This window comes from Haliotis asinina, chromosome 6, assembly GCF_037392515.1.
Source record: "Haliotis asinina isolate JCU_RB_2024 chromosome 6, JCU_Hal_asi_v2, whole genome shotgun sequence".
In the NCBI taxonomy this organism is placed as follows: Eukaryota; Metazoa; Mollusca; class Gastropoda; order Lepetellida; family Haliotidae; genus Haliotis; species Haliotis asinina.
Window position 1 is genome coordinate 6,334,843 of NC_090285.1, and position 27,108 is coordinate 6,361,950.

Here is a 27,108-nt window from a genome sequence, read left to right on the forward strand (position 1 = left end):
CGATGTTGATCTGCATGAATATATACGAATGATAGCAAGGTCAGGTTCTCACCACCACTATGCAGGTCAAGATCATGTTACATGGAGGGGGTGGAGGGGGGTTGATGGCGAATACCACGTCAGAATCATGGGCTGTTTATAATCAATACAAAAATATACAATATATGCTTCAAATTCATACTATGTAAGTACATGTTACTGAATGAAAACTACTACACTGTGAGTGTAAAATAATCGTCGCGTAATCTAGTACCTTTACAATTAATGGTTTTCATTTAGCAACAGACGATCGTATTTAGCGCCACTGCAACTTGGGCTACTGCGCATGTGCAATAGGTGCTTGATACACTTCCGGGTCTGTATTCACAAAGTTACGCGTTATTATATCTAGATATCTATGTTTAAATTTACTAACAATAGCTTTGTTCGCGTTTTTAAATACTTCGACATAAGGTATGTACAAATTGTAAGTAGTTGTTTCGGCAAGTATAAAGGTCCTTGAACTTGGCCAATGAACTTAGTCAAGGTCACGAATAGCAGACGAATCTACTTGGACGGGCGCTGCTCAGATGATTAGATCCTGATGTTCTTTTAATGTTTTTAGATTTCGTAGATTTCATCATGTTTTCCATTAATAACTGTTTTACGTCCCATGTGCATTATATTAGTAATTAGCACCATCAATATACTTTTCCGATTTTTTGACAGATGTTCGCAGACAATACTTCAACCGGAAGGAAAATGACACAAGAAAGTTACAGTAGCCGACAGAATACGATTTATCAGGTATTTTACAGAAATAGACGCAAACCGTTTGTCTACTTAGAAAGCCGCCATCAGTTAAGAGACTTGGGAAAAGTTAAACGTGCGAATTAGCACAACCTTTTGAATCCTGATATCGAAAAGTATATATAAAACAGTTAGGTCTGTTTTCAAATTACTAGGTACGTAAAATGTTTTCATTATTTGAATGAATAAAATTGCCCACACCCTATGTTTGTACAGGCAGGTTTTATTTTGTAGTGTCGGCCTAGAGGCCCATGATAAAGTTACCTAATATCAGGTACAGATTCACGTGGTGATTCACATTACCTTGCTTTATATCTGCATGAAATTATTAGGTGTATGAATAAAGCAGTAATGAATAGAACACGTTGATGTTTAAAACTTGAAATATTATGGAGTGAGAGTGGGCCCCTGTATACATTTCTAAACTGGATAAGATATCTTTCATGAAAGAGTTGGTATTGTTTACCAGGGATTTACCTTGAGTCCTGTATTTGAGGGTCCCTGGGATGCATGTGTCTAATTTTCAGGGGTCCAGGACAACAAAATGGTGGTCCCAGACACTCAATTATTAATTATTATTATACTCTTATAGTATTGTCTATCATGATCAACACATTAATTGTTACAGTAATGAAATTGCAAATGATACCATAACCCAGCAATTGTCAAACATGGTGATAATTAATTGTTATGTTATTAGAAATTTTACAAAAATATTTGGACTTTCCTGCCTTCCTGTGGATGTGCTGATAAATTGTGTTGGGTCCACAATCAATTGTTATGGGTATAGGACGCAGGAATCCAGGTCCTGTAAATCCCTGGTTTACAGAAAGAGAAAATATGTTTTTCGTCTTCAATTTGTGGAGAATTGCAGAGTGTACAGTAGAGCTTGTTAATAGGTACATCCTGATGACAAGAGATGTTAACGTTAAATTTGTTATGGGTAATTTGAAATTTGCAGAGAGCACGAATGAGCTCTTTACTTTTTAGTTTGTACACCTAGCTATTGTTGCAATGATTCCCAATCTTGATTGTGGTCTACAGGGCAGATGTTAGTTGTAGTGTACTGACAACAGCTAGACCCAGCGTACAATATATATTGTATCCATTTACATAACATATAACGTCCTGTCTAAGTAAACTTAGCCTCAGTGTTCTTCATTACATAATGTTAAGGGTTTATTGGTGTCTTTAAATAGAGGGCATGTTGAGACTTTGAGATTTCCTTTTAAAAATGTGTTATCTTGTTTTTTTACCAGACATCTTTGTTATTCTAAATGTTCATTCTTTGAAAAAATAAGTTTTGATAATGACATGTAAAGTTTCACTCCTAATACACATACAGCCACCATGTCATAAATAGTCTCTCAGTCACTAACTTGTAAGAATCAGGAAAGGTTGGTGTGACTTTTCCTTATGGAATAACACTTTTACCATAAACTTTGAGACCACCTCAGAGCAGATATTTCTGGATAATTTATAAAAATAAATGTGTTGTTTAATCACCAAATCATTCGCTGGATAAAGGAGTAAGAGTGTATTCCCAAAATTTGTGTTCCTCAAAATAGTTGACATCCAGATACTCTTGTCGTCAGTCTGATGTGCTTTACTATTGTCATTTTCAGACACAGTCATCCCTTTTAGCTGATCTTCATGAAGTTCCAGAAATCAGTGAGGTTATGAATTCATCTTGTGATGCTGAGCTTGACAACGATACAGGCTACTCTAGCCATGACAGTAGTTGTCTTCAAGAGGATGGGTCTGAGAGATCCTGGAGACAGAATCCTCATGGTGTCTCAAAGGATGCTAGCTGTGAGGACTCTCCATCTGAGCCTATCATAGATTGCAACTACAATGAAGATGACAGCATGCAAGGAGTGGATGAAGTGGAGGACCTTCTCTATCATTTTGGCATGACATTTGACAAATTCATTTTTATGTGTTTTCATCTAGGGCTCCCCAAGGGCAGATTTCACCCTCTGCCAGAGGAATTGACGTCTTCTATTTGGTTCATGTCACGCAGGTTCTTAAAGTGCTGAAAATGTTTTCATTATTTAACGATATTAATTTCTCTAGACAGTCCACCTCCACAGTGTTTGAAATTAGGTACGGATGTCAGAGCGTCCTTATTCGGCATAACATGGAAAGCCCTAGTTCTATGGGACCTCTAAACTAATGCACTATTGAATAAAACCTTGACTTGAGGATGCCCTTGTGTATTCTTAACAGTGGCCTGTCAAGGATATATGTGTTTGAAGAGGAGTGCAAATGTATCATTTAAAGAATACTTGTGTATAGCTTTGTCTCAAATAACGCCAACAATTTCATTGTATGAGCTTTCCATTTGATGAATCTAATAGTTTGTCTGTATATTTTCAGAAAAGTTTTTCAGAGAAAAGCTTGATCATCATGTCAAGGACTTTACTACATCTATGCAAATTATGTTTTCTGAGCAACAGATCCATGTCCGACAAATTGTTAATTCAGCATTTCATGGTCATGAGTACCAGGTACGCTCCTCCACATAATATTTATTAATGTTTATTTATGTATTGTTGGTTGATGTTTCAGTTCAAATATCTAAAACTCTTCATTTTCAGTTACAAATTTGAAAATAAACCGATGATTTATGATATCTTAAACTATAGAGAAAGTGAAGAATCTGAATGGACTTGTGACACACCCATGTGTATTTCTTCTTTAGGATGGAGATTTACTTCCTGAACTGGAGGAGCAAGGTCAGTCTTGTCAGTGCATTCAGTGTAAATTATGTTGTGTAAACAGATAAACACTATTAATGATCCATTTTCACAAATCAGTTTGAAAAATCAATAATTACGCCTCTACTTTCATGGATTTTGTATGAGCATTGGCACATACTGTATCAAAAAAAAAGCCTCCTGTGGAAACAAGTTAACACTGATCTGCTGAAAACTGGAATCAGAAGAACTGAACATGTGGTAAAGTTTCAATTCAGTCTTGTTATGTTATATCTTGTGTGTAAGTTGTATGCAACCTTCACATGTCTGTGAAACAAATCAAATGCTACTTACTTCTTTTTGAAAAATTATGCCAATTTGTTTTGGAAACATACACACCTGTAGTTTTACTTCCTATAAATCGTTTCCCACTTTATCTTTGTTGCAGATGTGACCTTGATATCTACCACAGATGTATTGGATATGCAGTAAGTTTGACAGGGCAACATGTTCCTACACCTAGGATTCAAGATACAACTGAATTTACTCTTTTAGGTGTGATAATGAAACCAACAAGGCATTTCATGCTAAAATATCACATGACAGAGCTTTAAAACAAAGAGACAATTTGATAATCTCAAAAGAGAGCATGTAGCTCTTGTTGAAGTTGATCGTTTGATAGACACGTCATGGAATCGATATTTGGTTATGATGTAGTTCTTGTTGAAGTTGATCGTTTGATAGACACGTCATGGAATAGATATTTGGCTATGATGGAGCTCTTGTTGAAGTTGATCGTTTGATAGACACGTCATGGAAAAGATATTTGGATATGATGTAGCTCTTGTTGAAGTTGACCGTTTTATAGACACGTCATGGAAAAGATACTTGGTTATGGCCCCTCATGTTATCCCCAACTTTCTGTCAAAAAGTTCAGTATTGAATTATTTTCTATTCCTTGGGCTAAGATGTTCACATTCTTGGCTATTCATAATCTGTTACTACTATCATGTCTTAAATTTATGAAAATTTTGAGAAGACAGTATATTATCAAGAACCTTTTACATCATAACATATATAGAGAGAGATCTAGCATTTTGTGAACACAATAGAATCATTACATAGTAATTAATACCCCCAAAAAAGCTGATGGTATCAAATTTAGGCATCAGTTATTCTCTTGTCTTACAGTAATGAGGGTAATGAGTGCCATTTCAACAATGATGTTAGAACTCAGTTTCTGATTGAACTCCTGTCCCTGTCTTGTGATTTGTCATCACTACTACATCAAGACAAGTTCTCAGCCTAATTCCACAGACAGATCAAATATAATGGTGAGTACTGGTTCATATAGGGATTGCTTAAAATGTTGATAACAGAATTATTGTGGGTAGGGAATTATCTGTACTACATCAATATTATCAATATTAAACTTATGTCACAAAAAGTATTGTGATGAACTAATGTTTTGAATTTCCACAACTATGTATTTCTTTACTGGCTGCTTCTCAGTTTGTTTGGGACTCACTAGTGATATGTGAGGCAGTGGGATATCCCAGCATTAAAGCATTTGCTCATCACACAGAAGACCTGGGTTCAGTACGTCAGATGGGTACAATGTGTGAAGCCCATTTCTGGTGTCCCCACCATGATATTGTTAGAATATTGTTAAAATAATAAAAAACTCAGCTCACTCACTCACTAGTGATATATGTTGAAATATGTTTTTCACATTTTTTTTCATTTTCCACAAAGTTACTCCTGCAATATTTATTAGTAATTGATTGATATGTATTAAGACTGCAAACCCTCGTTTCATTAAGCATCCCAATGGGCTTTTGATTGAGAGAGTTTCATTTCACAGAGGTTTCAGTAAATTACCTCAGTAATTTGCTTCACACATTTCTGAATTGACCCCAAGTCTTCAGTGACAAGGAAAGTTTTTACAGTCAGACTACTGATCGACTACAGCCATTGCTTAATCCACTGTGATCTAAACAACACCTACATTTACAGAAAGACAGCCTATTGTATTTGGTACTGCTTCTCACTCCACAGCACACTTGCAGTTTGTACAACTTTCAATAAGTAAGTTTCAAAGCATGATTCCTTCTAAGAATTTGGCAATGGGTATTTGATGCACAGATTGAATTAAACAAAAACAATTTTTTTTAAATCTTTGGAGAGCATTTAGAAGTGGAATACTCAAGAAAAGGGTAAAAACACAAGATTTATAATGTCAGCTTTATAGTGACCAACAGGACGTTTCAGAACTTATCCTTCATCACCTGATGAAGTGTTATTCACAATAAAGAACTTGTCTTGTCTGAACTTATCTGGACCAGAATGTACAGACTGATGGACCATAACAGTGGAGTTAAATCAAGCAAATGTTTACAGGTCAATAAGTTTGTAAAGTGTCGAGATGTGTTACGTGAAGCGAACGTATAATCTTCAATTAATTTCTGTCCGCGGCATCAGCCATCGCGTACTCAATCGTTAAGACAACATGTCTTTACGTGTCTTTCAACAAGACCACCTTGCAACAGGAGGATGCAAAACAGTATCAGATGAGCATCATATCAGCTTACCATGCGATCTACATCTTGAACATTATAGTTGTGTAAACTAGATCTAGTACGTACGGGCACTAACGCAGGTAGACACTACCACAGACGTGCCCTTCTGAAACATGCGATCGCATTTCTTATTAACTGCATCAGGAAGAAGTAATCACTTGAAAATGCGATGTACCCAGATGTTATAAACATTTTCAAGATGTTAATTTTCTCAAAACAATCCCCCAGAAACGGAACTACGATACCCGATACCCGTATCAGATACATCACCACTGAATAGCCATTTCGTGTTTGTTTCTTGTTTTACCCAAAGTGTTTAATGTCATTTGCCTGGCACTTCACTTCTGTGTGTGATTACTTATTAAATATAATTTCATCATGAACCAACTACAAAACACAGAAGAGGAATGTAATGTAATTTATTGTACATGTAATTACGACAGGAATGTTTGATACATTTTGATATGAAATGTTACATTTTTTTTTACACTATTCATAGTGATTCCAACCTTTTGAAATATCTGAAAGTGCTTTGCTTTGTCATTGCACGATCTTTCTGAATCAACGACCAATGTTCATATCATATTCTTATGTTTATATCGCTAACATATAATTGTTTGCAGCGTGATATTGTCGGGTGTGTGTTTCGGTTGGTGTTGTTGTCTAAGTAGTTTTTGTTGGTTTTCTTCTCATTTGTGGTGGGACGAGGTTTGCCAGCGTGAAAGGAAATCGTTGTCATCCCAAATGTGATAATATAGAGTACACGTTGTGCATATGCTATGTTATAATTATTATTATTTACTCTTGTAATGTATTGTTTCTGTAACACTTGATTCTGTATCAGCTATATACTGATATATCCTGGGGTCACTGAGTGAAGAATACCCACATGCATACTACCCAGCAAACGTTTAGACTTACTTGTACCCACATACTTCAGTCAAGATATTGTGCAAAATATTCCATACTGTTTATATGTTCCCTTTACAGACGAACAATTCGTAAGGTTCAAAAGATTGTTGTTATAAGTTGAATAAATAGTGACACTCAGTGAAAATTGGCGAATTGTTAATAGAGCTTTGCACCAAAACGCAACTTCAAATGCACCGTATGTGCACATGCCCTTCAGTAATTTAATGCATGATCCTGGTGCAATTCATCGGCATAAGGTTTACAGCTGGTTCCCCCAAGTCATCTATGTAACAAATACTAACCATATACATATACATGGTTAGTGCGTGAAGTGAGTCTAAACTTTAAAACGTAAATCCACGTTTGAAGATGCCTTGTAAGTATAAAGACACCCATCCCTCCAAGTTAAAATACAACACTTTGGGAGAAAAGTTCCCCTTCCGTATCAAAAGAGCTGTTCCTTCTGCCATGTATCTAACAAGTACTCGGATGAGGTCATGTTGCTTCTTTGGCTCGTCACTCCAAAGGTTGTGGTTAGATTCCCCACAAGGGTACAATGTCACATGTGTGAAGCCCATTTCTGGTGTCCTCATCCGAGATATTACTGGAATAATGCAAAAAAAAAAAAAAAAAAAAAATGCCGCGCAAAACTTAACTCCCTCACGTTGCGCCTAATAGTTATATCTATTACAATTTCTTTGTCCATGTACATTCTTACGTCTTTTATAGCAGTCTCGTCCTATCTTTGTGTGTTTGCAGTTTTAATTAACAACACCTGAAATAATCCAAGATCACACATTTTAAGAGAATTTACACATATCTGGTTATTTTAATGACACTATGTCGTTGCCTGGCTATCTATAGTCCACGTATTGATGTAGATCGATACATGTTAACCTGTCTTGAGCATTTCAGCTTTTTTTATATGCAATTCTGTGGTAAACTACAGGTTGTTTTTCTGTCCGTAAATTGACTTTTGAAAGTGTTATTTATGTTAAAATTGTTCAAGTGGCACAATGTCTGAAAAATTGCCAACGCGGTCTTGGTAATAACTCACTCACTTCTGTATACCGCTGGTACACCAGTAAAAATTTGAAATTTACTTAATTAACAGTGCTTGTCGTATCCTTGTTCCGAAACAGTTTTGTCGTTCTTCCTTACAGTTTGGTAGATGTAAATCATTAACATAATATTCCCTTTAAAAGGTACTAAGTCTGGGTGCAACAAGTTTCTTTCTTTTTTTTTTTTAACATGATCGCCAAAAGGGCTATCACGTGTGCTTATAGAAAAACCCTACCCCTCGCAGCACACGGCCAATAACGTTTACACATTTTGGCGGCATAAATCTGTGCATGCAACACGCGCCAACGTACTGTTATGATTTGCCAATGTCACGTTAGCTGCGAGAGAAACTAGGACAAGCTCGGAGCGAGGAAGTTTCCCGTCTGCGCAGATACCGACTGCGCACATGCGCATGATATCACCACCACATGTATGCAAATCACCCGTGACAACAAATACGTCATCAGGTCTCCCCAAGATCTGGAGCGAGGTAGTAGAGTAAAGTAATGGCCGTATGGTATGTTGGATGATAGCTCACTAGCCAGCATTAGGATACCATATTACATAGCAGATTGGAGTGTCAGTGACTGTTGGCAGCTCCATTACGTGAGCCTATGGATGTTTAACTTTGTCAGAAGTGTGGAATATGTGGGCTGAGGACGAATACCACGGTGTGTTCTAGATATTAAGTGTTACGTTCATTTGCAAAACGCAAGATGGACGCTGCAGACATAGATCCTAATTTTGAGCCTCAAACTAGGGCAAGATCCAACACCTGGCCTCTACGACCGAATCGGGAGATTCTTGATGCCCAGAATAGCCCCGTGTCAGAGGATTCTTCCACTGAAAATCACAAGGAGAAAGATCCACTAGGATTAAACACTAAAAAGAGTGGGTCAAGACGAAATGCGTGGGGAAACTTATCATATGCGGATTTGATAACGAAAGCTATCCAAAGTTCACCTGAAAAGCGTTTGACTCTATCTCAAATATACGACTGGATGGTACAAAATGTTCCTTATTTCAAAGATAAAGGCGACAGTACGAGCTCAGCTGGCTGGAAGGTTAGTTTTGTGTGCAATATTATCCGACCTAATTAGCTAACGTACGGTTTGCTAAGAGGCCAGTGACTTTCATGTGTGTATATTATAAGAATGCCCAGATGACAGTTATAGCCGATATCCTAAAACAACAGTAGCGTACATTCTGTCACCACTGCTTCCGATTTGGGGGATGTGCGTCACTTTTCAGGTTCCGTATTATGTTAAAGGTCACGTCTTGCAGGAGACGAGTTTACGTGAGCAGAATGTTTGGAGAGAACGCCCCTCGCTCGCTGTAGGTCTCCTCAAACGCTAAAATTAACTTTCCCTTTGTAAAGACACCTCTTAAGTTATAATTGATCGTTTGTCACACCCATTAATTAACGATTATATCATGTCGGTTACTCAGATCAAGACGTTGGAGATAATGCGTTCAGACTGTCAGGATCGCCACCTGCAACACTGCCCGTTAATTAGCCGTGACAGATTGTAATTAATATGTGATTTCAGTTGTGTTAACAATTCGTTACATGAACAGCACGGGCTAACGGGATCTCTCCTATTGTGAAACTAACATGGAAATTCCCATCTCTTTGTTTACAAACATTAGCGTGAATAAGTCACGTGGGTGCCCAATGTATACAATGTAGTAATTGTAAGCAAACATAACATAGGCTAACAGTTAGAAACACTTATTGTGTCAAGTTGTCCAACACTTTGTTGCTTGTCCAAGATATAACATGTGAAAGCATAATAGCTTTGTGTACATGTGTCAGAATTATCAGCTGAAATTTAAGGGTTGTTGACATCCATTTTTTCCCCACCTTTCACTCAACTGCTAGCAGGTTTAACCTACATTTGTACAATACGTAATATGACAGTTTTTAGGAACACTTGTCCGAATGAGTCATTCCATTTGTACCACAGCTGTGAATTTCAATTATATGGTAACAGGTTGATGTAAATTATTTCTTCATTTAGTAGTTAAAATTAGATTCATATTCAATAACTGGATGAAACCGCATATCTTTTTTGGTTTGTTTTTGTTTTTATTTTATCATATGGATGGCAGTGTAGTAATTGAAATGTGAAGTAATTGAGGGCGGCTGTTACTGTATATGAACTGACATGACCAACTGATTTTAATGATTCTCATATTTGGGATATGATACGGAACCTGCGGATGACTGTTCTTGTAACGAACATGTGATGGTACAGTTAAATGTCATTTGCAGAGAAACTGTAATTCAGGGATTGGACATTTTGACAAGTTGTTTTGGGATATATGTTCCAATTTTTCATTGATACCTGAAAACTTTGTTTACAGAGCTACAGTAACATTATGACAGGGACACTGGATAGTGCTTTGTAATGCTGTGAATTAGGCATCTCACGACTAAGCTCCCAAGATTACTAAAATCTGTACTATACTTAGAAAGAGTAACCCCATGTTGACATGTTAAATTTAATTAATATTTTTTGACAGTTTGTATCATGAAAGAGCCTATCACACTTTTTGATTCTCTAAAATACTATAAACAGTGTTTTGACAAACATACTGTTATGAACGAAAAGAAATAACAAACTGCTTTTTTACGATGTGACAATTGAGTTTAGTCAGTGACTATGAGAGTTGTTTCCAGCATATGTTTTTGGCACTAATGGGTATTTTGCTAGGTCGTTTGCATGAACATCTTAAATCACTCAAGCATGCCCAATATACTTTCGTTGCAGTCCAGTGATTTGATATCGTACATAATTCACAGCATTCCCCTTGACTCAACTTTGATCTAACACCTGACCTCTTTTCCTTTTACGTTGAGAATAATGATAATTTATAATAGATGTTGGAAAGTAGCTGGTTTCGCCTGAGGTCATGGCTACTTCAGAGATGTGTACATCTCTGTAGGTAGAACAGTGAGTATACCTGAGCTACATACTTCCTTGCCTTTGAACATGCATATTTATACATATTGTATCAGTCTGCCATACATGTCGGTTGCAACTATAGTATAATAATTAATTTATGAAGTCTTATTACTCTTTAATTAAGTGTATGCACATATATTTTCAAGTTTATTGACTCACTTAAGTGTACATAAATATGTTATGTTGGTTTTCTGGGTTTCCCTTGTGGTATACTGAACTACCAGAGCTCCAGATAAGATTTAGCTCATGCGGGTACTGTACCCAGTGTATTTTTGTGAGTGGGTATTATGAATGTTGAGTGGGTATTTCGTTTTCCATTACCCACTGCTTTTAAATATTTGGGTATTTCAGTGATTTTACTCAGATAAGTATACGTCATTGAGTAGGTTTACAAAGCAGGTATGTACTGCCTTACGTCATAACTAATCAGAACCAACTTAAATATAATGGAAATGATTTCATACAAAACATTACCCATCCTTTACAGACAGTACAACAATAGTCCTACACTAATAGTATAACTCTATAGCAGCCGATGTCTTTTTCATTACGCAAATGATTTTTTATAGGGTCATAGCGTACTCATGCTTTAAACCTTTTGAGTATCTAACAATTTAAATACATAATTGGTTCACAACAATTATTTTTAAATGTGTAACTGGACATTTTCTGTGTGTATTTTACCGGGACACACAACCTATCTGGGCTCTGGTAAATACATTAAAAGAATCATTGCCATTGGAAGTAATGTTTCCTATCATTGTTCACTAAGGTATGGATGAGACTGTAGCGTGGTACCATCATCAGTTCCTGTTACAAACTTAGTGTACTGTGGAGATATCTCTAAATTTTTGGAACCAGAGATGTTAACCTGGCAGAATCCTTGTTCAATAAATGTGAAGTTAAAAGATCAGAAACATCCTCTAGAGGCCTGTTGAAGAAAACCAGCAGAGAGCCACCAAACTATGGAATGTGTTCTCTCAAATTACTCGGGGTGACTATCGAGGGGAAAACAACTTTTGTGATAATGACTGTCTATTGCTACGTACAACTGTGATAGCAATAGTCTATTGCTACGTACAACTGTGATAGCAATACTCTATTGCAACCAACTATTGCAGTACTATTGCAATAGTTTTTTCTTTTTCTCATTTGAAGTATTTCCCAAATAAATGTATAGTTTACAATGCTGTAAGAACAAGTTGAATTAGTTTGAGTGTCTTTTGATAACTGACAAGGAACTTTAAAACCCAGATCAAGCATACAGGTAAAACATAAACTCACTGAAGCTGCAAGTCTACACCAAAACATCTTGTGTTTTGTGATACACATTTATTAACAGAAGTCAATTACTAATCAACGCATTGATAGTGTTTTTGTGCATACCAGCAATTAATTGCTTTTGGAGTTGTAACAATTACAAACCATTGATAGTTTGATGCATCACTACAGCCGTACAGTCCCCATACACATTGCATCATGATTAAAACCTGCCATATCGTCAGTGCTTACTCACGTTTGATTTAGTGTGTTTGGTTTCTTTAAGAATGTGGAGGGTTTTATCATTGTAATGTAGATGTTACTTGGATTGTGTCGTTTGTTTTGGTAGCTGTTCCTGTTTAAAGTGAGTAGCTATAAGACTAATGAATTTTTTATTGGAGTGAAAGCGTTTCCTGTAATGTTTCAACAATTACTTCCCCACAAGAGTCGCTCAAAAGTAGTACAACTTTCATCAGAGTGTATGTGGTTCAAAGGAATTTATGTCACCAATAGAATAGTTATTATCCACTTCGACTAAGTGCAGTGTGAGAAGTAGGTTTATCCTTACTCAGATGTTACTACTAATACTAGTGACCTGTTAAAAGTTTTTTATTTATCTGTAAAGAATATAAAGATAGTTTTAAGGGAATATGTTGATGGCTGTCAAAATCCGACAGTGGTAATTTATATGTTAATGGGTTATTTCCCGTGACTTGTGGTTAGGACCTGCACTACACCCAGCTGGAAATATGTATTCTCTGGAGCAGCATCAGTGATATGTTTAGTTGCATCGTTTTCTTACCAAGGTAGTAAGTGCAAATTAGGGTAATGTTTTATACTGATGTCAAACCCTTCAATTTTTCTCAGTGAAAGTTGGCAACTGTATCATACTAATTAGGACATATGCGAATTAAACATGCTGATAATGTAACTGAATGTTGTGGAAAGCATACAAGATTTTACGTCAAACTGAAGTGAAACGTTTATTTTGTGATTTTGCTAAAATATTGGTGAAAGACAAACCAGTTTTGCCAGATGTATGTGGATATTTAGAATATTTGTTACGTTTTTGTCCTCATTCAAGTGTTAGGGACAGGCAAGGTGAGAGGTGCTGCTAGGCAGGAATAGGAGACACTCCCACAGAAGTCACAGAGTACAGTTCACTCCACACCAGCAAAACACTTACCCTAATCTGTCCGCAAATATTACTGATAGCTGTCTTATTTACTAAGTATCAAAATGAAGTTGCTCTTGACTGCAACTAATCTTGCATTCAAATTCTCCAAATGATAATTTCAGTGGGCAGTAATTTGATCTTGTCAGTGGTAACAATGTGCTTTATGGCCCTTATCCTAAGTTACCCCTGCTGTATTCCAAACTGTGATCAAGTATTCATCACGATAGATGCACACATGAATGATTCTTGCTTGGATTGCTGTCTGTTTTTTTTTGTTTAGAATTTGGTACATAAAGGCACATTTGCATATATTTTGATGTAAGTGTATGCTTTTGCAGGAATACTTTCTTCTTCATTTTTAATAAACACACTTTGGTTCAAATTACAGTCATGAGGGCATAAAAAAACACTTGTCACATCCAGGTCAGTTTGTCCAAACTTTGTTATTGAATTACAATAAAGTAATAATTTACTTTTCTTCTAAAAACATTCTATGAGGCAATTCACAACTTCAGTACTGTATTACAAGGTGCAGCTACCCAAGGGAATTTTTCAAACCTGTGAAAGTGTTGGAATTTCAAGGTGCAAAATATCAGAAAGGTAGGATACTTTATTGGTCATCAGCTTCTGACATGCCAGTTAAATAGATAATTCTTGATGTCCCATTCAAGTACAAATTTTCAACAAGTATACATCATTTTCTTCAGAAGTTAGTAATCACATTACAAAAGAACATTTAAAGTAGAACAGTTGTGTACGTGAGTAGCATGCTCTAAACATTCTCATTTTACTGCAGACATAGTTGTAAGTTCAACACACTGAAACACTTTGATTGGCATTTCTAAATGTCAGTGAGTAATTAAGAAAGTATATGTCATTAAGCTTTGGTAATATATATTTTCTCCATGACTAACCACTTTCTGGACTGCCAGTCAAACAGGTAGTAATATGTTTACTTGTCGGCATCATTCTGGCTTAAGAACAGTATAAGAAGCTACACTAAAACATTGCTAATGCAATAGATAACATGTTCTTTGAAGAGCCCTTAGAAGTGATGAACATTGATTAGAGATATTTTGGATATCAACTTTATTATTTGTTAAGACTTGAAATTTTCCTGAAGAAGGAGTTAAAATTAACACTGAAACTGTGTAGTTAACAAATAAAGAATTTGGTATCCCCCAAAGTCTTGGACTAAGCCCACAAGTTGTCCCTGTAGATGTACTTTTTCATATGAACACCAGATGAAAAAGGACATATTTTCTTAAGGTGTATTTTTTAGTATAAGAATTAGATTCGTCTATCCTACATGTCAGTTTACACCAACTGGACATTTTTTGATTGACTAGATTAGAAGTGCTATATTCCCTCTCTTTTTTTATCTTTAATGTCTTGTGACAAATTCTTAGCATTTTCTGAAGTGTGAATTGAGAGATATGGGATTTATGGGAACTCGAGCATTTTTGCTGAAGGCAGTTTCCCTGTGTGAAAGGCATGCTGGGAAGGCCATGAAGTAGATCTTTTCATAGTTTAAATATTGCAACTTTGATGAGTTCATTCCTTTTCATGGCTTAATACCTCTCAGCCCCTAAATTGTTTGATGTTAATGAACATCTTATAATATGCACCGAAAGGATTGTTTCATGACAAGTAGTGAAGTAGCTTCCAATGAGGGACACGTACACAGTGCTGAGGAAAAAGAAACAAGACTTCAGTAACAGCTGTGGGTGCCATTGTCTGGGTTAGCAACATCAATCAATCTTGCTGGGACACAAGCCAGTCAACATTAATGCATCTACTTTTAAGGTTGTATCTGAAGGACATACATCATGCTATAAATCCTTCACAAGAAACACACACTTTTGGGGGAAATAAAACTATGACTGACAAAGGGTCGGTTTGAGAGAAGATTATATTGTCGTTACATATCCAATCGCATTTCCATAGTATTTGTTGTTGTTTAGTAACCCGAGAGGTTTTTGGATATGAATGATGCATCTTGAAGACATCCTTCACCTGTTGATCACCAACAACCTGTTGTGGTTTCTTGTGTACAATGTTTTTGGTGTCAGTAGTCTCTGTTAAACAACTGTTGACAGCTGGTGAAAATTGTTGTGAAAGAAATGTAAAGAGATTTTTGTAGGGACAGACTTGCATTGAATTTCACATGCATGTCTTTTATGGTAGTATTATATAATTGCATAAGACTTCAGTGCCTCTTGTACTCTGTGAATGATCCTGCTGTACTTCTCCCTGTGTGGAGCTGAGTGTTAGCACACACATACTGGTTTGAGAGCACTCCCAGTCAGGCTGCTATATTTAGGCTGACATTGTAGCAGGCTTGGGTCAGCGTTATTAACCCACTTTCTAGGAATGAACATTTGGTATTGACATTACTGATGCATATTGTTATTCCAGTATATAGATGTGTGAGAAATGCAAATGTACATTGACCATAGAATGCTCGCTTTGGCCACTGTTGTTAGAGTGGCCATTGAAGGCTTATAGTATCGCTGGGCAAAGGAGGAGGCAGAGAATTAAGTTGAATATTCATGCTGTGAGCTGGCACTGGGCCAATAAAGGAAAACAGTCTCATGAAATAGATGTGTACTTTTACAGCATTCACTCATAGCTGAAGAGGAAGTATGACTGGACGTTTTGTTGTGTTATCATTTATGTTTCTGAATGTCTCCTGTCCTTTCTTGACAATGATTAAGAATGTGTTTAAGTGTTCTTTATTGAACCTTTTCATTTTCCTATCTTGAGTGAAACGTAGCTGTAATTTTCTACTGTTGTAATAATATTTTTATGTTTTGACAGTTATTAGCAATTATCTTTTTTAACAAACTGTGTGCTCAGAGATAAGTATCCTGAGAGCAGAAATAAGGGATCACAGGAAAACACAAGCCTTCCATTTTATATTACCAGTTTTCATCACTACAGCACTATTCACCACTGGTGTTAATGAAAATTATTTACATTACCATGAAATGTATATTGAATGTAACTATTGAGTTGTCATTCAGATAGTAGGAGATAAAAATATGCATGAAAACCAACTGTCATACAATTTATCATACAGACCCTGAAACAAAATACCAGTGCATGTCTAGATTATGTGGCAAGTCTACATTTTCAGGAAGAAAGTATCTGGATTCCTTTTCATCATATTTTATTGATGTACTATTTTTAATCATATTTTTATCTCCTATTATCTGGATGACAACTCAGTAGTTACATTAAGTATGCATTTCATGGTTATGTAATTAATTTTCATTAACAGAATATTAGACCAGGATATTGTGTATGTCTATTATCTATACCAGGGTATAGGGAAATATTGTGGTTGCGTACGTATGAGTATGATAAAGTCCTTGGATTTATGATAAGTGTTTGCATGTTCAAATAAAATAAGTAGATGTTTGATACTGTTGAAACTATTAATGTAACAAAGGTTGAAAGATCTATTGTCAAGAAAAAGCTGAAACCGAATAATGGGAAGACACAGAATTACCAGAACTGCATGCAATGGGATTTATATAGGTCTCTGAGGTTGATATTCAAACTTAGACTACCGCAAAGAGTAATAAATATTACCAATTCAAATACGAGTTTTGTTGATTATCACGTGTAATGAGAGAAAGGACATTATTGTGAATCAAATTTTGACTAGTGTGCTGAATTTTTCCCAGATTTGCCTACCAAGGCATTTTCAGTCATAGATAAATCATAGATATGTTTATTGACCAACTGTTTCTGTTCCAGACTGCATTATGCACAAGGCTTCAAAAGTAAAACAACATTCAAATATCATTGCATCCATTCAATGTTTTCACTGTTACTTGCATTTGAAGTTTAACTTACACATTGTATTCTTTGGTTTCCAGAATTCGATTCGGCACAACTTGTCCTTGCACAGTCGCTTCATGCGTATTCAGAATGAAGGAACAGGCAAGAGTTCTTGGTGGGTTATCAACCCAGATGCCAAGCCAGGGAAGACCCCCAGACGGAGGGCAGGCAGCATGGAAACCAAAAACTATGAAAAGAAGCGTGGTCGTGTTAAGAAGAAAGTGGAAGCTCTAAGAGCTGCTTTGGAAGCGGGTGGCAGCCCATCATCAGCTTCAGAGGACTTTTTAGATACAACCTTTGGCTTTGACTTTCGACCACGAGCTAGTTCTAATGCTAGTAGCTGTGGCCGTCTCTCTCCAATTCAGGCTGCTGTAGAACCAGATTTACACGACAACCAGGTACCCCCAATGTCTCCAATACCATGGGGACCTGAAGTGGATTCAGGGAATTTCTGTTATAGTTCTGATGGATTTACAGATCAGTTAGTGGACACTCTAGTGGACAGTATGAAACTAGCAGAACCAAATAACATAGGTTTGACAGGTTCTGAAAGTTTAGATTTGGTAGGGAATGGGATACAAGAACAATTCATGCAGAATGGTTCTAACAATGATTTGACTATGTCTGATTTCAATCAAAATTCAAATTATAGTCAAAATGGAAGTTTCAGTGGTCAGTTTGGTAACCTCCCAGCCCCACCACCTTACCCTGAGTCATTGCAACGCAACACTCAATCACCTGCCCAGCAGCCTGTGCCTCAAACAGTGATGAGCAACCTGGAACGTGTAGCCATCTCTAACAGTCGTTTCAACAACTTGGGTTTGCGGCAGAATCTGTTCAGGCAGCAAGACTTGTACCAGCAGGATTCTGGCATGAGCCAGGACTTGGCAACCCAACTAAACACAACCAATCAGCTGTCCATCAACACGCAGCCTCAGATGACATCACCTTCTCGATCTCCACAACAGGCCAGCCCAATTGGATATGGGAATGGGTTTAGTCCAAGTGTTTCCCCTCAGCCCCACCCAGTTCAACCGCGCCAGCTTTCCCCTCAGCCACAGCAGATGTCTCCTCAGCAGGCTCCAGGCTCCCCAGCATCTGGCTCAGCAACTGCCCAGCCCCGCACGGTGCTGCAACAGCAGCTCCAAACTTCCAGTGACTCCATCCTGCGAGCAGCCCTCACGCAGGGAGGGGCAGCCATGAGTTACACCCTTCCCACCACGACTGCCAGTCACTCTCAGTTCTCTCAGATGAACATGCCTTACTCTCGTGCCCAACTGAATGGCCCAGTTTCAACCACATGTAACAATATGGACAGTCAAGACTCCAACATGGATGAGGTCCTTGCTACTCAGCTTGGCCATCAGATTAACAACCAGAGAAGCCAAACGAATTTACCGTCAGGAAGCTTTCCAAACGCAGGCTCTGGCAACATGAACACTGGACATGTTGAGGGAGATGTACCTATTGATATAGATATAGAAAACTTGATATTTGGATTGGACTGTGATCTTGATCAGATCATTAAACAAGAGCTGTCTTTAGAGGGCAAATTAGACTTTAACTTTGATGGGAGTGCCAATGTTCCTCCAGCCACAAACAAGAATATTGTTTGATGATACTCATGGTGGCGTTATAACATCTTAGTGCTGTACTTATGTGATGTGATGTATTGTGATGTGATGATGTATGAGGAGGAACCATGGCCAATTGGAAACCAGTATGGATTCTGTGGCACAAGGATGGTGTGGCAATGGTAGCTATATAGGGCAGCATGCCTGTTTGCTAGCAGGCAAGCAGAGACATTAGGAGATGCGGGAGGTTGTCAGTCGTGAGACTGATATTACAGGTGGATACATACAAGAAACCAACTTCTACTGCTACAAATGTCAAGTGAACATACATTCATAGATTACATGCACAACTTACAGTTGTATCACATGTATATTTAGTGCATGTTTGGATTACATATGAAGCAGGAACACAAGGATTGTTCCCTTTGCGTGTCAAAGATATAGTGATGTTGAGAAATACAGGCCATGACCTCTGTATCAAGTGTTGTCAGGAGCCAGGCCCAATGCAGTGTTTACCTCGTGTAATAGCTGAAGGTGGCTATATTTTATAGGATATACTATTTCACTATAAACTAGACAATGTACATACATCTGCCTGTGACTAAAGAACACCTTCATTCATGTATCAGCAGAATTTGGATGTGGCATCCAGACTATTCACGCATTTTTCATAATGAAGTGATCACCTTCATAATATTGTGGTTGACATCTAATTTATATATTTGATGAATTTCCTGTTTCATTTGCCAGTAGCTTGTCTTAAAGATGAGACATTAAGTGGACCTTGTCATCATTGCTCCAGCCAACTTCCCTATTCAGAAATGAAAATGTTCATATCATCATGTAGCTTTCCACTTTCATTTGAAATATTTGTAAATGTTCACTGTGTTGAAACAAGAACCTCTCTGTACACAGTCAGTTGAAGTATGTGTTCATTTTGTATAACCAAGAGTAAAAGACATTTTGCAGTATTGCAAAGATTCGATACTTAGGTAGGAAGTCAGTTTTTGTAATACATCTTCTAAAGAAATTGGTTTGTGTACAAGGCTGCCAATAAAGCCAATATGAGGTAATTCATTGGCATGAAACTGCAAAGGTGACATGCTTTACCAGTAAAATACATTTCTATTGAAAATAGGTTTGTTAAAGAATTACAATTTAAGGTAATATTGAAACAGTTTGTGATATGGTTGATGCTTGTTGATAATATATGAAAGTCTGCATTCAGTGTATACATACTTTGTTACATGTACAAATTTTAAGCAACCAAGTGTTTGTTGCATTGGTGTCTTATATAGTGCTGTCTGTCGATGTCCTGAATTATAACAGGGAAGCTAGTTGCTGGATGGAAATATTGGATGTGATAGTCAACCTGTCTCTTATGGAGGAACATTCCTGCCTATACAGACTTTTATTGTTTAAAGTGTCAATGGATTTTTACTAATATTATCATAAATCACATACGAGTCAAACCATTTCAGAGTTACTAATAATGTTTTGTGGACTGGATAAACTAAATGAGATTCTAGATAAAAAATTACTTTCCTAGAACGTTAAAAAATTCGTTGCCATTGTCAGTGTTTTGAGGGATTTATTTTCTTTTTCATTGAATGTTTTGACTGAGCATCAGTTCTGTTATCTCAAAACCATTTATGAAGGTGACAAGCAAGGCGCAGAAAATTGGGCCATGTCGGCATGTGCATGAAGGAATGTTTCTCTAATGTTACTGAGTTTATTGCATTTAGCAATACAAGAGACTTGTGCCAAGAGAAATTAATATGATTTGGAGGATTTTGTGTCGTTCAAAAGCGATCACAATTACAAATATTCACTCGTATATAATTGTTGTAATAGTTGCCAAACATTTAATCAGACGTAATTTTGAAAGGGGGTTAATTCCTTAGAATTAAGGATTTTGACCATAATACCTCATTGTTGTCACTCGGATATGACATCAACAAAAGAGCGCCCTGGAAATCAGTATAGCTTTTGCTCATTGTGCATAATGAAGTCAACTAGAATAACAGGTGGCATTTCAAATAGTTGAGCATTATTTGCCAGTTTTGTTGGATTAGTGAAAATGAAATTATTTCATTGAAAAATATATTTTTGACATTTAGAAGAATCAAATTGGAAATTACTTTTGCTGAATTCAACATAATGACATTTTGATGCTCAATTGATTTAGCTTACAGAGTTAGTTACCTGCTTCCATGATACCATGTTGCAACTGAGGTCAGCTGAACCTGAAGCAGTTGGCTTAACACTGGATATCTAACTACATAGCTGCTCTAAAGTATTTCAAGCCCATACTGTTATATTGTTAAATGGATTTAGGGCCATTCTTATTTTATCCACAAAATGAGCTTTCTTTAGCATCTTCAAGATGCCAAAGTTAGAGCTTGTACCTTGTGTCTCCCAACATAATGTAGCTGTAGGACAAAGAGGTCACCTGCGGTGTCAGTCTGTCAATCTCTCATGACACTGATATATTGTCTAGGTCTGGTGCTTTTCCAGGAGTGAATTAACACTTAATCAGGGCCCTTATTCTCGAAACATTCGTTGCCTGAAGAATTCTTGACTTTGATCATAGCTATTGTGATAAGAATGGGCCTAAGAAGTTCAAAGGTCTACGAACGGTTCGAGAATAACTGATCTGGTAGGGAAGGGGGGAAAGATTCCTGATGAGTGAACACAATTGATTTAAGTATAGATAATGGGTATGCTAAGTTTTTAAGGACATTCATGTCTTACGTAAGTATGTTGGAACCAGTGTTGAGTTAAATGCAGATAGGTTCAGATATTTCTCAGGAAAATTATTGACTCTTCTCCTTTCTCTCTCATTACTGAATACAAGAAAACGTTGTTTGTTGATTTGTCTGTTGTATATCAGTGTATATAAGGTGTACATTTTTAAAGTGAGTTGATTTTCCGACTTCTTGTTCTTAACTCATAGCTATAATTGTTTAAATGGTGGATCAGCTCCATGACTGAATATCCCTACCTGTGATGTTTGAGTATTTGAATGAGGTGTGAGTATATATTTATATGGTTTTGTTATTTAACCTGAGAGGAATAGCCAGGCTTTTCTACCCTTATCACAAATTCATTAGTTAAATTTATTATTAGTTGTTACTCATTTGTCGTTTTTGTTTTCATGTAGAAAATGCAGTGCTAGGTCATTTTGCCATTCAAATTGAGGAAGGTAAATGCACGTAATATAGTAAGTGTCTTTTATCTTAGTGTCTGTCAATAGAATGAATGGTACCAGACTTCTTAAAGCCTTATAATGTTATGATATTAATACCAAGATGGTCAGTATTTAGTGATATTCCGCAGCAAGTTTCCTGTTTTTCCCATCCTAATCATGCCATCAGTGGCTGCACAGTTGATATCAGTATCCTCCCTTCCACCCCATGGTTAAAGAGAGGGTTTTTTTTTTTTTTTGTTTAAGGTTAAATTGATGACAACATTAGAATAAACATTTTATAAACAATGGCTTAAATAGGTAAGTTATTTGAAAAACATGGTTGATATATCATTTCTATGCTGGTCTTGCACATACTCCAGAATTCAGGACAGTTGAGAATTAATTTACATGAGATGAATAATGAATAGTAATCACCTGTGTGCTTAGTATACAACTATCGGTTGGTTAAACAGAATTCACCAAATCTAATTGTAGTCATGAAATTACATTGTGATAGATGGAAACCTTTCCCCTCCACTGACTGAGGCAACATGGTTTTCACGTTTTCCTCTTTATACCAAATCTTGTTTAATGTCATTACAAACACAGACACTGGGGCTTGCAAGTCCTGAATGCTCATGTTCTGAAATGTTTGTTATGAGCATGATTTCTTGTTGCATTAGGATTGCAATGAAATAAATGCATTTTGTTATTGTTGAAGACTTTATTTCATCAACATATGAAAATGTTGCCCAGTGGTGTCTGCTTTCACATAGAGTGCTTTCCTAGTATCTCTAGTTTTACTGTAGTTTTATTTCATATCTATTGCAGTGTAGCTTAATACATGCCCTGGCATCACAAATTTATGACATCTTTAACACTGAAACTATGGAAAGAAATTGGGTTACCCCAGAGATTTGATTCATCTGTGCCAAACTTTGGAATTTACATTTTCACTTTCTTCTCTTGTACTTTTTTCTCTGTACTGCATGATAAATATCTTGGTGTTTGTTTTCCTGGCTACAGTAGGGGATGTCTTCTTCATTCAGGGTATCATGATATAAAACAGGCATGGCTTTCCAGACTTGTATATAGTGTCATTGTGATTTTTACATGTCCGTTTCAGTATGAATTGAACATTCAATCCTGCTGTCAGTTGATAGGCTGAATTTCCAATGGCTGTAAATCTTTATAATATTAACCAAACTGGTAAAATCTGTTCTACTGCTTCAGAGCTGATATTCTTTTTGCTATAATAGCCACAATGGTTATGAAAATATTCTGCTGAGGTCATCAAACCAGGAATGTAGACATTCAAATGGTCTATCATTTGTCTGTTCCAGTCCATGACCCTGATAAGTACTAGACACATGATAATCGCTGTCTATGCATACACTTTAACATTTGCATACTTCAGAATTAGGTCTGCAGTATTTTCCATGAGCCATGGAATTACATAGTCTTTGGGTTATATTCTACTTAACATGTAGTCTCAATTAATGTATAAGATCACTGGCATCAGTTTGGTGTGCTCACAGCAAAGTGTGCTACTAGATTTATAGTTATGACTCCATGACTGATAAACCTGTTCTGAAGCCATTTGTTTTTAAATGTGTCAACAATAAATACATCACAGAGTGGTACTTTAATGCACAGAAAACTAGACACCACAACATTGTTCAGCAACATTGTTAAGCTCCATAATGCAATGCAAGTCCTGAACATTTTATTATTAGCCAGTTAAGTAACAGTTGTCAGTCAATGATCATGGCCTAATATTTGTTCAGCACATGGAAATGTAAATGAAATAAAAAATATTGTTCATTGAGACAGTCAGGTGCCACTTGATCCATTGCTGTTTATTTATTTTAAATTAGTTCTCAACATCACAGATGTCCATTTTATGATGATCCCAGTGTAAATAATAACATTGTTGGGATTCAGATACAAATAATAACCAAAAACTCAAGGTCCCAAGGATGCCAAAAGTATCTAACACTGCAATTCAATTTTTCAGTTATTTTTTTAACTCTTGTCATGGTTCTACTACTGTAGATGTCACTTTGTTTCCATAAACGACCAGCATTGATAGTCCTAGTGAATTCGGCATTTGTGTGGGAGATTCTGTCTCCATCTGTTACAGTACATGTGGTCTTGAATTAAAATTGTTAAGATTGTGCCTTGTCTATACAACTGCACACAGTAACTTAGCATAATCCTATCTGCTGTACTGTCTTGTTCCAGACTAATGACTTAACCAGTACAGAACTGTGGGCTTACTGATGAAGTGCATTTTTTCCAAAAGCTGCAGATACGTAAAGAATTCTGGTAGTGCCAAACTCTTTAATGGCAAGTGATTTCAAACAGTTTCTGTTGGCCATTTTAACATTTTGTGAAAATATTTTCCTCTGTCATGCCTTAGGTATTGGGAAAATGTTTGTTGTGGAGGAAGGGGGTTTATAGTAAATAATCAGTTAAAGGCGTTACTATATGCCCGTGTGAAAGGTTTCTTTCTATAGAAATAACTTGAAATTATGTTGTTTCATATTGCTGTTAGATTTCATCTGTTTGGTCACTATCTCAGGACATGACAACTGCCTTTAACATTAAGCATTTGATCATTATCGATCATTTGAGTAATAGACACCTTATTCTGTTTTTAATCCATTAATGTGATAGGTAATCAATACCTAGTGCCTTGTTCTTGATTTTATCACATATGGTGTCATGTTGAATTAGAAAATTTCAAGGCAGTGATACCTTTAGCAATTGTTTGATGGTGTATATGCTACAGGTCTGCTCTCCATGCATGTTTCCCTAAACCAAATTACCTTTGTTTAATTGAAAGGAAGTTAAAACATTTTTACCAGTAGAACATTTGTTAAAGAATAAATTTAGCTAATTTAAGAGTGATGTCTGTCTCCCTTTGTTTGTTTGTTTGGGGTAAACTGATTCATGCTGGAGCTGTCCTTTTGCATTGTTTGGGTTGCAGTCAGTTTGTGAATTGATTGTATCAGAACTAAAGTCATATTTTCATTGCTATCAAAATGGTAGCATGTCTTTTATCTTGGTGATATTTTAGAAATCAAGTTCAGATTTTAAGTGTTCTGTTGAAATCATAGAGAGATTGTTTTATTTTCTTTATATATTGGGCATTTGCTGAAGTCTTTTGAAAGATGATGCCCTTCTCATGTCGTAACACACAGTATATCATATGAATATATATAAATATATTTTTGCGTACAATGTACATGATAATTTGTTCAGTTTGCAGAGTTTGAGGAATGTTGTTCTGTGGGATGTTCATGTGATTAAGTACCATGTAGAACAGCTATAGATATTCCTCATGTAACTAAATCATAGGCATGTTGAGATTTGACTCCTACACTCCTGTGAGGCACCAGCAGGATGTGTAGTATGTGTTGGTCTAAAAGACTCCAGATTATATTGTACAAAGTGAGTTTATGATCATGCTTACTACAGTAGTGTCACATTCAGAGCTCTGTTTTCTTGACAATGCCAGCATTGTTAGAACAGGGATCTTATTGCATTCATTATGTTCAGTTTTGATATTCTATCATAACCTTTTTAGTTGAAATGTTATTAATGTAACATGTAATTCTGACATGTGTTTTATTTGATATTGAACCCCCAGTGCTAGTATAGTGTACTGATAACAGGTTAGGTCCAGTCTGGCTTACTCCCATTGTTCTAGAGTCAGTCCAAGTGTATTCGCAGAAAGGAAACATATCAACATTGTGCTCGCTTGTTGTTTTATTGTCACATGCTCAATAAACTCATAAAAGGAATAAGTCGTATTTTGGTTACTACTTATAGAGATGGCTTATAGATGTGTGTTAGTGATAATAATTGGTACCGCTGCCAGAAGAAGGAAACAGCTGATGTTAAATCTGCGAAAGAAAGTGTGCATAAGCTCATTTCATGGGAATGAAATCAAGTGAGCTTATGTCTATGTATGTTGGTCCATCTACTTCTGTGTCGTTGTGTCCATTTTGATCGACTACTCTAAACCACTCCCCGATGACAAACCGTTGCACGCTTGTCGTGGTGCTGTGGGAAGTGATGGCGTCAGGCTTAGTATGACCACCAAGCACAAAGACCTTTCAGAGAACTGACGAACCAGCCTGTCAGAAATGTGACCATATCTAATTGATTTTGATATAGTCAGACAGAAGTATTGAACACACCCTGCTATAATGACCACAGTAATTACAAGGATCGGAGGTACGAATGAAACCAATTGGCAAAGAAGTGCAACACACTCTGGGATTCTATATCTTCAAATATAGCACGGTCAGGCTTTATTAGAGCGCACGATACCACCACATAATCTGGCAAGCCAAACGAAATAATGAGATTCACTGAACTTGTCTGCGTTCAAACAACAAGTAGGTTGTACGTCAAAAATGTAATGTTTCCTCTACCCCCATGTGTTATTTAATAAAGCATAGGTTTGCCCTGAAGTGATAGTTGATGCACGTGGACGCCTGTGTCCTCCTCAGTGAGTCGTAGTGTGGAGCTCCTTGGGAGTCAACTGAACAGTCGATATGGCGATCTTTTCCAAGCTCTATCTATTTATTGTTTTTTCATGTTGGCAAATTACTTTTTACGAGTGCAGAAGACTCAGGGGTTATTGAGGCAAGCAGCCCCTCGCATATTCTGCAGACTGTATACTGGAACCGGTTCCAACCAGATCGATGCTATTGCTGTGAACAAATCAATCACTTCCTTTATTGTACCAGAGATCAGGCCAGTCAGCCCTACCAGAGCCGAGAAAACTGGCTGAAATCTATCGGGAGTGAAAATATTCTTGACTTAGTAACCGAGTAGGCTACACGTGCTTCTTTTCATGATACAAGATTTGGCCGGTTCCATCACGAAACACTTCATTATTCCAGTGCAGTAACTCTTTACTTCATCCTTTGGGGTTGTTATGTTTTGGGGTGGTTTTTTTTCGTTTTAAAAAGAATCATGGGGGCTGGAATAATATACCCTCATGTAACTCTGATTGCATACTGCAGGAAAGC

The 27,108-nt window shown here is 36.7% G+C and overlaps 1 protein-coding gene across 1 annotated transcript; it reads left to right on the forward strand.

Annotated features, from left to right (window-relative positions):
* Positions 1-8,484: 8,484 nt before the first annotated feature.
* LOC137286135 (forkhead box protein O-like) lies at positions 8,485-25,872 on the forward strand. The gene is made up of 2 exons (XM_067817804.1): positions 8,485-9,105; positions 17,335-25,872. Exons 1-2 carry the CDS (start codon positions 8,758-8,760, stop codon positions 18,910-18,912), a joined length of 1,926 nt encoding a protein of 641 aa, XP_067673905.1. The 5' UTR covers positions 8,485-8,757; the 3' UTR covers positions 18,913-25,872.
* The last annotated feature ends 1,236 nt before the right edge of the window (positions 25,873-27,108 follow it).